Raw genomic sequence first — 13,976 nt, forward strand, 5'->3', positions numbered from 1 at the left:
TTGTATCCTTCCAGAATTTTTCTTAACTTACTGAGGAGGTGTTAACAAAGCTTCTAACAATGTGAAGGATTAAAGGAAAAACATTTCTAAGCTGAACATTTTTCTCCTAAGTATGTGTCAACTGGGAAACTACAGGACAGAAACAGTGAGGTATGTCCAATTGACAGAATGACGGAAATGCAGAAAAAAAATCTTAGTTGAAACAATAAATGTACAAGACAAGATAACTGGTTTTTCTTTTCAATAAATCTAACTTGGATTTTAAAGTAACATCTAAATTTTGGAGAAAAGGCAATGGTATTTGCGTTTTAAAAAATCTAGTATCTCTAGGGGAAAATCTAAATGCATAAGTTATTTAAGCTTTTCTGAGGGCTCTTTCTTGTTCCCCTCTTCTGAATTTATAGGTTTGTCCAGGTCCCTGGTAGGTGAAGGTATTTTAAAAGGCACACATGGTAAATTGCTTAGTTTTTAAGAGGACTGGCTACTCTTGCAGGGGATCCAGATTTAGTTCTGAACATGCACATCGTGGCTCAAAGTGTAAGCCCAACGCCAGGGGATCCATCAGCTGCTTCTGATCTTCCTGGGAAACAGGCATGCATGTAGTGTGCATACACAAAATTATAAATGAATAAGTCTTTTAGAAAGGCACGCATGTGGGGCTAGAGAGAGATGGCTCATCAGTTAAGAGCACTAGCTTCTCTTGCAGAGAATCTAGGTTCGATTCCCAACACTCACACAGCAGCTTAACAACCGTCTGTAACTCTAGTTCCAGGGGAATCCAAAACCCTCTTCTGTCCTCCACAGGCATTGCATAACACAGGTGCACTTACACACATACAGGCAATACACTCGTACACATAAAAAATCAGAATAAATAAAATATTTAAAAAAGAAAGGCACATATGCACAGCTTGTTGCTATAACAAAAAAAATGGTACAAAGAAAATAAACAGAAAATTAAAAAGCAAAAGAGGACAGTGTGGCAGCACAAAACCAGTCATTTGACACACGTGACCAACACCCTCTGGTGCTTAACTAAACTGGTTTTTTGGTCCAAGAGGTTCGAAAGCAGTCACTACATCACAAACAAGAATTAGGTCCAAAGACAGGAGAAATGCTGTGTCTCCCACCAGAAGTGATAAAAATCACCAACACATTCAGAAAAAGACAAAAACCTCAGGTCGGAGGAAGCAAAAATAGCTGTAACACCAATTAAGGAAGAGAAATACAGAAGAGCTAGGTGACCCAGCCCACCCATTGTAGGCAGCCACACATCGACACCTCATGAAACATCAGCACAATAATAACACTTAGGGATGGTTAAACTAAGTTATAGGAAATGTATGATCTGGAATATGTGTTTGTGTGTGTGTGCACATATGTACACGTGCATGTGAAGTCAGATGTTAACAGGTGTCTCCCCCAATCACTTCTCTCCTTTAGCTTTTTTAAAATATTTTATTTATTATTTTTATTTTATGTGTGTGCATGTATTGCTTGTATGTATGTAAGTGCACCTGTGTCGTGCAATGCCCTAGGAGGACAGAAGAGGCTGTTGGATCCCCTGGACCTGGAGCTACGGACAGTTGTTAGCTGCCATGTGGGTGCTGGGATTCAAACCTAGGTTTTCTGCAAGAACCACCAGTGTTCTTAACCACTGAGCCATCTCTCCAGCCCCGTTTTTTGTTTTTGAGAAAAGGTCTCACTGAACCTGGAGCTCACAGATTAGTCTAGACTGGTTGGCCAGAGAGTCCCAGGGATTCTCCTGTGCTTGGATTACAGGTGTAACCCACTGCATCTGGCTTTTGGTTTTTTCACATTAGATTCTGAGGGATTGAATTCATGAACTCAGGTCCTCTTGTTTTAGTGGCAAGTCCCCTCCAGCCTCTGAATTTTTATAAGCTTAATAAATAACACTGTTGAAGACCAAATTACTAAAAGAGAGAAAAAAGCACAGGATTCATAAGTATAAAAACAAGATACAGAATCAAATGGAAACTCACTCAGACGCTGGGCTAAACAAATGCTAGACGCACTGGGCTGGGATTAAGACAGGGCCTAGAAAAGAGCCTGAGATTGGTAGTGTGGTAGGAAAAGGAGGGAAACAGGTCAACGCTATGGGATATTTAGAAAGTCTACTTACCCTTCCTTGAGTAATCAGGGCCCCGTGATGTTGGCTGGCCTTAAGGACAATCATATGACCAAGGGCAATTCCAGCTTATCAAGCCAAGGATTTAGAGTGTGTAAAAGAGCATGAAGTTTTGAAAAAAAAAAAATTGGCAATGATTCTGAACCTTAGGAGGGTCCTAATCCCCAGTACCATATAGGGGCAGGGCAAAGGGTCCTGATCTTTGCTTCTGAAAATTTGCACATATCAGGTACAGTGATGGCATCCTGTTAGCAAAGAAGCTACAGCCCAGCAGCAGCAATTGTGTTTGGCTTGTACCTAAGTAACCCTTACCCCACAACACAAGAGTGACAGGAGCTCCCCAGGCGATTCTGTGAGCCCCCTGCCTAAGAAGTGGCCAGTTGCTACTTCCTCTTTTTACCACTGAGATGTTTCAGGAACTTTGTGCTTGTAACTTGCCCCAATACAAGAAACCTGATTTTATTGATACCCCCGTGTGCTGTTCCTTCTCGGCACCTGGCTTAATATTTCTTTTTTTTTAATATTTTATTTATTATTTTTATTTTATGTGTACGCATGTATTGTCTGTGCATAGGTAAGTACACCCATGTTGTGCAATGCCCACGGAGGACAGAACAGGCTGCAGATTCCCTGGAACTGCAGTTATGAACAGTTGTTAGCTGCCATGTGGGTGCTGAGATTCAAGACCTGGTCTTCTACAAGAACAACCAGTGTTCTTAACCACTGAGCCATCTCTCCAGCCCCAGCTTAATATTTAAGAAATAATGCTCTATAAAATGATCAGGAATGAAGAACATATGTTATATTCTAATGTGATTTCACTAGATAACGTGTGGCATTCTGGCACACCACCACGCTATGGAAAGAAGCCACACCCACAAGTAAAGCCGCGTGATGGGACTAACTCAGAATTCCATTGTTTTTCAGATCCTCTAGAATAAACACTAGTATGATAGTTAAGACTGCCGACTTGATCACACCTAGAATCACTTAGGAGACAAACCTCCTGGGGCGCTCATGAGGGACTGTCTAGATTGAGTTATTAATGTGTGAAGACCTACCCTAATGTGGGTGACACCATTCCCTAGGCTGGGGTTCCAGGCTGAATGAAAAGGAGAAAGTGAGCTGAGCACGAGCAAAGCATTTATCTCTCTATGCCCCATGACGAAGGCACGTCAAGCTTCCGATGTCAGGACTCCTCCGCTTTGATAAACTGTAGGCTGTGAGCCAAAATAAACTCTTCCTTCTTTGAGTTGCTTTTGCCAGGTATTTTGTTCCTGTAAGAAGTAAAGTAACTAATACAACTGGTTTCCATTTCTATTGCTCCACTAAAACTGCTCAGAGTGAACCACTCAGATCCCCTCCAGTACCTCCAAGTTTGGTGACACTGCTGACCACTCCCTCCCTGGCACAGTATCTGCCTCAGCTTCTGGTCCTTCCTATGGTTTCCTTCCTACCTCACTGGGCCCCTCTGTCTCCTTTCCTGGCTCCATTTGCCCTTTAGATACTAGGCATGGGCCAGTGCCTCTTCTGTTCTCTGTCCTCTATTCTCGAAGAGCTAGTTCAATCCTTTGCCTTCAAACACTAGCCACTTAGTGACACCCTTCCCACGTGCATCTCCAGAAAAATCTCTCTGGTTTCTTTAGCCAACTCCTTTCCGGAAACTCTACCCAAATGTCTATGGAACTCTCAAACCTACCTTCCACCTGCCTCTGGCCCCTCAGTGTAGCCACCTACACATACTCATCCAGATGTTTCCATGGTTCCTCTTCTATGGAACACCTGGGCCCAAATCCTAAACATTTTGGTCTAATTGACATGAAGGGTGAAGTGGGCATCAGTTTCAATTAGTTTCCCGGGTGATGCTCTGGGCAGCATCAATGTTCATACTCAATCTATCAAGTCTTCCCTCACCTCTTATCCCAAGTGTGCTTGGCTCTGCTCCTACAACAGCCTCCCTGGGCCAAGTACATGCTTTTTCTGTTGATGACACACATGGCTTCCCAGTACTCCACATTATAGTTAGAGGGGAAGACATAAGACTGATTTAACTACCTTTAAATTGGCTTAAACTAATTTTCTAAGCCAGGCATCATGCTAAAACATTTCTGGGACTTTCTCCTACTCTCAGAGTAACCTCTGATCCTCCTTCCCACCCTCTCTACTTTGCTTTCTCACTACACCATAGATTCACTCTTGGCTCTGGAAAGTGTAAATCTGGGGATTTACACTTGCTGCTGCTTCCTCTACTCCGTACTACCTGGATTCTTTGTGATGTCAGTCACTTCTCAGCTCAGATGTCACCTTTTTTTTAAAGAGGGGTGTTTGCACTTTTCCTTGTAGTACTGGAGATTGAACCTAGGACGTCTACATCCTAAGCCTCTTTTTACTTTTATTTTGAGATAGGGTTCACTAAATTGCCCACACTAGCCTTGAACTCACCCTAGTAGCCCAGGCAGGCCTTGAACTCGAGATCCTCCTGCCTCAGCCTCCTAAGTAGCTGGGATTACAGGCAATTTGGAGTCAGCCTCTTGATCACATTATTACATGTGGCCTTCTCCATAGCCTCACGCATCCCTTTATTTTCCGCATATTCAGTATCACAATGAGTCTTCCTATAGTAAAGCCTGCTGAGGTCTGGTCTTATCACTGTATCTGCCAGAACTCAGCAAACTACCTAACAAATGCATAGTAGGTATTCACTGAACATTTCTTGTAAAGAATGAAATGCCAAGGAATGAGACGGCCACCTTGACTACATGAACTTGATCAGTGCCCTTTATAATCAAATAAGAGTGCAACTGAAATTAATACTAATAATGTGACAAGAATACTAATATGGGGCTAGAGAAATGGCTCAGCAGTTAAGAGCACTGGCTGCTCTTCCAGAAGACCCAGGTTCAGTTCCCAGCACCCATATAGCACTAACAACTGTCCATGACTCCAGTTCCAGGGGATCCAACACCCTCCTTTGGTCTCTGCAGGCACCATCTCAATTCTTCTTGCCCACAAAAATAAAAGTAGAGGGTTGAAGAGACGACTCAGCAGTTAAGAGCACTGACTGCTCTTGCAGAAGAGCCAGGTTCGAATCCCAACACCCACATGGCAGTTCACAACCGTCCAGAACTCCAGTTCCAAGGGCTCCAACACCCTCTTCTGACCTCCACGGACCTGGCATGACACGGATGCACTTACATACATGCAGACAATACACTCATACATAAAATAATAAATAAAGCAAAAGAAAAAGTGGAGCGTGCACAAGGAAGATACTGATGTTAACTTCAGACCTTCACATACAAACATTCACATGCAAAAAAAATAAATAAGTCAAAAGACAGATTGGTAGAAAAGATCTGCAATATAGTGAAGCAGGCAGAAGTTTACTGTGTGTTAGTAACTAGTAAGTACTAGGTTACTAACGGTCCAAAGTATTAATAAGAAAAAGACAACCTGAATATAACTATAGGCAAAGTGTCTGAAAAAGCAAGTGGACATTTACTAACAGAAATTCTCTCAGACTGGAGAAAATCTATCCTAATTTTTATTTATCAAATATATGAGGAATCCGGACTGAAAGAAATATAAGCATTAAGGGGCATTTTGTGCATTATCTATGAGAGCTCATACGGCCGAGGAATTGGGCTTCTGTAGATTTAGACTACAGACTTTAAAATAACTATCCACTAACATGACTCCAAAAATGTTCATCACAACTCTTCTTGGGACTTCACATGAACATATAAACATCTATGACATATTGTTAACTTTTTAAAATATAAAGGAGATAAAGTAGAATCTCAATTTTCAAAATGTCAGTGTTTATATGGAGACATCAGTGAACATCTAGAACTAGCAAACAAAAGCAAAAATGAACAGACCTTAGTAAGCTGTGTAAGGTATTTCCAGAGTATCTTAATTTTCTTAATGTTTTCTCTATTTTCCTCTTCTTGCTAATTAATGTGTGAATTCTTGAGCTAGTATCGTGAGTTAAAATAACATGTCAAAAATAAAGCTTCGAATATGTATCAGGCAATCAGGTATTTTCTTGCCCTTAGATCATGTGTGGCGAACTAGGGTACAGAGTAGAGGAAGATAAATCTGGAAGGGTAAATCCAGGGTTTCTATAACAGTGGCCATGTGGGCCCAGCATGAGTGAGGGGGGCAGTCCTGCAGATGGAAGGCTTTGGACCACTCCTGGCAATTCCCACACAATTTTCTTCATTCCACTTCCTACTCTGAACTAGTGTCCTTATGACTTGCTAGTCCCCTAAGAGAAAAGGGCAAACAACAGCTGGGTGTGATGGCTCATGCCTGTAATCCCAGCATTTGAGGAGGCTGAGGCAGAAGGATTGCAGTGAGTTCAAAGGCAACCTGGGCTATATAATGAGTTCCAGGCCCGAGCTACAACGTAAGACCTGAGAGAGAGAGAGAGAGAGAGAGAGAGAGAGAGAGAGAGAGAGGGAGAGAGAAAGAGAGAGAGAGAGAGAGAGAGAGAGAGAGAGAGAAGGAGGTGAAGGGGAGAGGGGAGTAGGCTACAAAGATTCTAGAGGGAAGGAGGAGGGAGGGAGAGAGGGGGAAGGGAAAGAGGAAAAGAGAGAAAAGAGAGAGAGGGAGGAGGAAGAGGAGGGAAAAAGTGAAGTAAACTTTGGTTCCCTTCTCGGTATCTTTCAGAATGTAAACCACATGATCATACAGATCCCCAGAAGTGCCCTCCCATCAAAGGGACTTTTCCTTACCCATTAACACTCTCCATAAAAGATGAACATGCAAAATTTCCAGGAATTTCCCCAAAGACTGCCTAGCCACCGAGTTCCTATGAAACCATCCTGGTCGAACTGCTGCCTCAGACTACCGGGAAAGCAGAAGTAGAATGCACGGTTTTAAAAGTGCTTGTTCTCGGGGCTGGAGAGATGGCTCAGCGGTTACGAACACTGGTTGTTCTTGCAGAAGACCCGGGTTCATATCCCAGCACCCACATGGCAGCTAACAACTGTTCGTAACTCCAGTTCAGGGATCCGACAGTCTCTTCTGTCCTCTGTGGGCTCTGTAGGACATGGGTGCACTTACCTACATGCAGACAATACACACATACACATAAAATAAAAAATAATTTAAAAAAATAAAAGTACTTATTCTCGACAAGCCACACTCCTTTTGGAAACACAATGAAGAGTCTGCTCCCTGGGGCCAGTAAAGTACAAGTGGGTGAAGAGGGCGTCTGCTTGTGAGCAATTCCAGTTCCTAGAGCCAAGAGCCAGACTGCTGAGGATGATGGTGACTACCGAGGCATGCCTGGGCTTTCTTTCCCTACTCTCGTCTTTTTTTCTGAGACAGAGTCTCCCTGTAGCCCCAGCTAGAACTTGCTATGTAGACCAGGCTGGCTTCAGTCTCACAGCCTCCAGAGTGCTGGGACTAAGGGCATGGTTTGGTCCTCCCTAAGCTTTTCAACAACCTGGTTTCACAGGGTCCTGGTGACAGATCGATCTCTTGTAAAAGAAGTTACAAATAACTGTCTTTTTTCTTTCCTTCCATGCATTAAGTCTATCTTAGTTTTACACACTATGGAAATAGCATGCTGGTGAATTCCTACGTGAACCCCCTCTCTAATAAATCTCTAGTTGGAATGGCTGATAGGATTTTCTTTTTAAAGTCCATCATTTAAACTATGGGTCTTCTAGAATTACACCAAGGACAAGTTTTCCAGAAGCTTTGGCCTCACGAGTTACTAATAACTACCTGGGAGAAATTTTAAGCTGAAATCATGAAGAGCTATTTCAAGGAAGGGAAAACAAAATATATCTTTCAAAAGAGAAGAAAGAATTCAGCTGGGCCACCTGGGGGGAAGGAGTGTGGACACCTGTGCCTCCAAAGTAGCTCAACATGTTAGGGAGAGCCAAGGAAGCAGAGAGGTCAACTCTCAACACAGAGGAGAGAGCTCAGCCAAAGAAGGCTCAGAAAAGCATTCTGAGGGAAGACCCGAATGGCTGAGGAAGCACAATGAACACGACCTGGAATAATTCATACTGAGCGGAACACTGTAGTCTGTTGTTTGCTTGTTTTTAAGTGGCTAGAGCTGGAGAGTGGTTAAGAGAGGTTGCTGGTTTTGCAGAGGACCAGAGTTCGGGTCCTAACCACCCACATTGGGTGGCTCACAACCACTTGTAACTCCAGCTCCAGGGGATCTGACTGACACTCTCTTCTCAGGCACCTGCAGATACAGACACAGACACAGACACACACACACACACACACACACACACACACACACACACACACTCACAAATAAAAAATAAATTTTTCCTTAAAAGTCTGGAAATAAAGTTCTTTTCGCTATGTGGAACAGGAGTGCTCTAAACAACCATTTGACTTTTCAGAAGTGACATTGGGAACTTAAACTTCAGGCCTCTGCTAAAAAAAAAAAAAACCCACCCACTTAAGTTTTTATGGCCAACAGGTTTTCTTTGGTGACCGTTTTTACTTTGCAGACCATAACTACAAGCCACCTGGTTTGGTTTTTCTCACTGTTTCAAAAACAATCTCAATTTGGGTTTCATTTCACTGACAAAGAAGGAAAGAGATTAGCCTATGAATATGTTCGTCCTTGGTTCTCAGTTCCATATTCCCCACCACTCTGCTCAAAATGTGTCCCCTAGTCTCCTTAGTTGCTTTGTTAGGTTATTTCTAGTACTTTCTTAGAAAAATAAAGAAATAACCCTCCTTGGGAGAAAAGAGTAGAGGGTCTCTAAGGCTATCCACCAGGGCTAGCCAATTTCAAACTATGGGACGTTAAAGAAAATGCACCTGTTTTTAATCCAACTCTGACTGCAGAATCTGGTTTATGGAGGAAGGGTGTGTCAGGGGAAAGTTCAAGGTACTGGGAGCTTTACAGGATTCAAAGAGGAAGAGCCGAAGCTCTGCAGAGCCCTGTTTTACCAAGAAGAAGCTGTCAGATCACCCCAAGCACGTGCTGCTGGCTTAAAATATGACCCTGTGAGCAGTTTCTGAGTGTGTGAGGTACACAGCCCACTTTTAGAGAGCTGTGCACCTGTTTGCACATGAAATAGGGAACATGCATCCTGACAACCACCTCTTACCTCTCAGTCTCAGTTTACAGTGACACACTCTTCTGCATCTCACTGGTACTGTACAGACAGACAGATGTGGTCTACTTCACATCTATAAGTCTGCAGAAGTGTTTTCATGCACATCCAAGTCTGTGTCTTTTAACAACGGGTACTGCATCTAAAGACAGAGTATGTCAAAACCCGCGTAAAACCTGAATGAAACAGTGCTAGGAAAAAATAATGGAGTCAAGAAAAAACTAAAGACTATGCATCACACCCACCATGAGCACAGCCATCTCCAGGCCAAGAAGACAGTAGGTAGGTAAATTCAGAGGCGTGTGCTCCTTATTTTTTAGGACAGTGAATTTAAGAATAAGATAGTGGAAGAAGGGAGCTGAAGAGTTGGCTCAGCTGTTACGAGCACTGGCTGCTCTTGCAGATGGACCCAGGTTCAGTTCCCAGCACCCACAAGGCAGCTAACAACTGTCCATAACTACAGTTCCAGGAGAATCCAACACCCTCTCTGACCTCTGTGGGCACTGCACAACATGGGTTCACTTATATTCATGTAGGCAATATACTCATACAGGTAAAATAAAAATTTTTTTAAATAATTTTTAAAAGACAGTGGAAATAGTATATAACCTCTGCCCATGTGAACCATTAAAAATAGAACCCTCAAACAGGTACTATGGTGCAATGGATAACTCATTGGACTTCTAAAAATAGAACCCTCAAGGGGCTGAGAGATGGCCCAGCACTCTCTTGCAGAGGATCATGGGCTCAGTTCTCAGCACCCACATGGCAGCTAACAACCATCTGTAACTCCAGTCCCAGGAAATGTGCTGCCCTCTTTGGACCTCCTTGACCATTGCATGCCAAGAGTACACATATACATGCAGGCAAAACATCCATCCACATTAAAAAAAAAAAAATAGAACCCTCAACTTTGAGAGGTAGCTTTTTAAACTGCAGATGGGTGTGACCCTTGTCAAAGTTGCAGCAATGTTTTTTGTGTGTGTGTCTGTGTGTGTACACTCATGCAAGCATGCACCAGAGGACACCACAGCCTCCTTTGAGACAGTGTCTTCGTTGGCCTGGAGTTCACCAATTAGGCTAGACTGGCTGTTCAGCAAGCTTCAGGGTTCCTCCTGTCCTGGCACTGGGATTATGAACACCTAGTACTTTTAAATTGGCACTGGGGATCCAATTCAGGTCCTCATGTTTCCAAGGTCAGTGTTTTATCTACTGAGCCATCTCTCCAACCCTACCCACGTTTTCTAAGTCAAAATTGGTCTCTCAAAGGTCTGAAAAATTTATGCTACCCTTGGTGAATCTGGCTAGCAGCAATCACAAAGCAACCACATCCCCCTCTTTAATTCTGCTTTCTTTGCTGCCCTTGAGAGGATGTGTTGGAAAGACAGGAGCAGCTCACTGCTGCTTTAGAAAACAGTCCACTGCCATTTGTTTTGACAGCAGGGAAGCAAGAGCCAAAGGCCACTTTGTCCTACCTCCTGGGCTCAACCGTGCTACAGCAGACGCTCTGAACCAAGGAGGAGCGGCCCCTTGGCAGCGGCATCTGGTTTAACTGAACGTCTTTTCATAAAGTCAGAGAAACCAGGGTTGACCACACCAATAACCCTCCCACCTGAGAGAGAGCCTGTTTGTTCCGGAAGGCAAAGCCCAGCCTTATTTAATTAACTGCAGGCAGTCAGCGTCCGCCTGCCCGAGGTAACAAGAAAGTTCTGGTCTACAACAGTAAAATCAACCAGGATCTTATCAGTCCTGTCTCCAGCCAGAGGCTTCACTAGGAGCCAACCTAAAAACACCCGATTTTCTTTCTCTCTGGAAAGATCTTTTTCCCTAGGAAAACGATCCTGTTGCGAGGCGGAGCCTCCGCCTTCGGAACTTTCCAGGGCTCCTGGGTTGGGGTCAGTAGGAAAGCCGGTCCAGTCCACACCCATCGCCCACCCCGCGGGATCGCGGCCCCCGTAGTGGGGGCCTTTCTTTTCCCGCACGAAGCCTTCTCTTACCCTTCCATCCAGAGCGCTCGGGGCGCGGCCCGGGGCACAGCAGCAAGGCGTCTGTGTGTGACACGTGTCCCCGCGCGCCCGGCCCTCCCCGGAATCCCCACCCCCGGCCGCCTCCTTGGGAGCCCGGGATGGAGCCCAGGTGTGCGCGCGGGGACACGGGGCCGGGGTCCCAGAGGACCCAGGAGGAACGCTGGACTACAGGGGGCAAAGATGTGGCATCCCGGGAGTACCCACCTGTGGCGCGGCTCCCAGGCCAGGCCCCGGACGCGGTGCCACACCGGCAGGTCCAGCACTTCCTCGCCTTGGGGCATGGAGCGATAGCGCGGCGCGTGGCGCAGACACCTGCCTGGGTCCCCTCGGGTCTCCTCCGCCCCGATGCCCGGCTCTGCGCCCAGCTCCGCCCCGGGGTGTCTGCGGGAGGCCAGCGAAGCAGAAGCCCTTACAAAGGGAAGTCTCGAGCCCGCGGTCCACCCCGCCCCCGGCGGCCCGCCCTGCTCTCGGTCCCTGCTGTCTCCATCCCTTCCTGGACGTCTCCAGCGCTTGACTCCCTCACCTTTACAGACAGACGTTCATTGCATTTGTCCGTTTCTTTTGAGTTCACTGTATTGCCCAGGCTGGCCTCTAACTCAGAGCAAGCCTCCTGCCTCAGATCCCAAGTGGAGGGATTACCGGTGTGTGCCACCACTCCCAGCTTGTCTGTTTCTTTGGTCTGTATTTAGATGTTTTGTGCGCATACTAAGAATCCAGCCCAGTGCGGGTACTGAGTTTTCCCGGATGGGAAAGCAGAAGACCTTCCTCCTAGGAAAACGCAAGTTCGTGGGGACAGGTTCTTTCGCTCCGGAATGTCTTTATTCTGAAGTGCAGGATCACAGAACTCCCTGACAAGGAGTTAAGATGATCAAAGTGCGGTGGTGCGTGAAGCCAGGAGCCCATTTTGGGCCTGGCTGCCTGTGTGGCCTTCCGCGAATGACATTTTGGACAAGACCAACTCAAAGCTTCATTTTCCTAATCTTCATGAGGTAGAGAAGAAACAAAACCTCCAAGTTCCAGAGGACGTGCAGCTAAGATAAGGGTTCAGAAAGTCCCCAGGTTTAGCTAGGGCAAAGAAACAGTTGGGATAGAACCGACCTCTATAAAAGCATACAGAGCTGACACTGTGAATGATTTTAGAGACTGAGTCTCTTAGTCCAGGCTGGCCTTCAACATGCTGTGTAGCTGAGGCTGACTTTGAACTTCTGATCTTCCTGCTCAACCTCCCAAGTGCTGAGATTACAGGTATGCACCAGAACTATCTTTTAAATATCACTTTGAAAAGACTAGTAGGCAATAACACGTTCTTTCAGAGTCCCTCATGTCAGAAATGTCCATTGGGTGCAAAGAGCCTAGAAGATACTGTTTGAGCCATCTCAGCACCCACACTAACATGCTCAGCATTCTGTAGAAGGTCACCTCCCTTTAGAAAAGAGGAAACAGGACCAGTGACTTGATTCAGCCAGTAAAGGTGCTTACCTCCAAACTTGTCCATCTGAATTGGATCCCTGGGACCCACATGCTGAACAGAGGGAGCTGACTCCAGCAAGTTAGCCTCTGACCCCCACAAGCCAGCTGCTGTTTGCATGAGTCCACTATCCCAAATAAATAAATAAATAAATAAATAAATAAATAAATAAATAAATAAATAAAATTTTTAAAAAGCAAAGAAAAAGGAAGAGGGGTGGAGGGAGAGCAAGGAGGAAACAAGTTCAGAAAGGTTGTTACACCCTTAAAGTCCCCCACAGAGCACTAGGAGGTCCAAGCTTTCTATTCAGTATTTCTATTTGAATATCCAAAACCATTCTCAGCATATCCATCCAATGATAGAGACAGGATTGAAACATTCATGACCCTTCAATAGCTTTCTTGATCCCAAGGAATTTCTCTAAACAGGTTCACATCTATAACAATCTACAGTTTCACAAAGTGGAGGGAAAAATACATTTATCTAAATAGCTGTAATCAATGAGGCATTTATTATGAATAAGTATAAAAGCATCAAGGAAAAATAAGGCTATCAGGGCATGGTGCTACAAGCCTTTAGTCCTAGCACTTGGGAGGCAGAAGCAGGCAAATCTCTATGAGAGGGAGGCAAGCCTGGTATACATAGAAATTTCCAGACTAAGGCTGCAAAAAATTAAAAACTAAGAAAAATATAATAAGGCTAGCTGTGGTGTCTCCTGCTTGTAATCATAGAACTTGGGAGGCTGAGACAGGAGGATTGCAGTGAGTTTGAGAACAGCCTGGATTACATAGTGATTCCAGTCTAGCCTGGGATGCATGGCAACACCCTGTCTGGAAATAAAAACAACGAAACAAAATATAGTGAATAAGAAAACTCTTATAGAACACTGTAGAGGAGAAAGTTTCCAAAGGATGATGCAGTGGTCTCAGCCCTCACTCTCCACATGACCCCTAGGCTGCCTCAGTACAAATAGGACTCTGTATACCTAAAAAGAGCATGCTACCGATATGGCTGGTCCACATGTCACTTTAAGTCGCAAGTCCATATGTCACTCTATAAGTCGCAGGGGCCTAACAAAAATATTTAACCAAAGTGGAGGAGGGAGCGAGCCATGGGTAGAGAGGAGGAGAATAAAAATGAAAAACAGTTGGAGTCAGACAACAGGAGGGTTTGAATATCACGCACACGGAGAGACGTGCATTACTGTTTCTGGGCACCGAGTCCAACCA

General features: G+C 44.8%; 1 protein-coding gene across 2 annotated transcripts in view; it reads right to left on the reverse strand.

Annotated features, from left to right (window-relative positions):
- Mcoln2 (mucolipin 2) overlaps positions 1-11,645 on the reverse strand; it is a 61,601-nt gene extending 49,956 nt beyond the window's left edge. Inside the window, exon 1 of one of the 2 annotated variants that reach the window (XM_008826242.3) lies at positions 11,484-11,645. In XM_008826242.3, coding sequence (XP_008824464.2) covers positions 11,484-11,560 — 77 coding nt within the window. In that variant the 5' untranslated portion in view covers positions 11,561-11,645. Of the gene's footprint in view, positions 1-11,249; positions 11,302-11,483 lie in introns of those variants that run through there. The other variant, XM_029560307.1, reaches the window with a different exon arrangement.
- Positions 11,646-13,976: the final 2,331 nt, after the last annotated feature.

The sequence above is a fragment of the Nannospalax galili genome, unplaced genomic scaffold (genome assembly GCF_000622305.1).
Source record: "Nannospalax galili isolate Female #2095 unplaced genomic scaffold, S.galili_v1.0 scaffold9, whole genome shotgun sequence".
In the NCBI taxonomy this organism is placed as follows: domain Eukaryota; kingdom Metazoa; phylum Chordata; class Mammalia; order Rodentia; family Spalacidae; genus Nannospalax; species Nannospalax galili.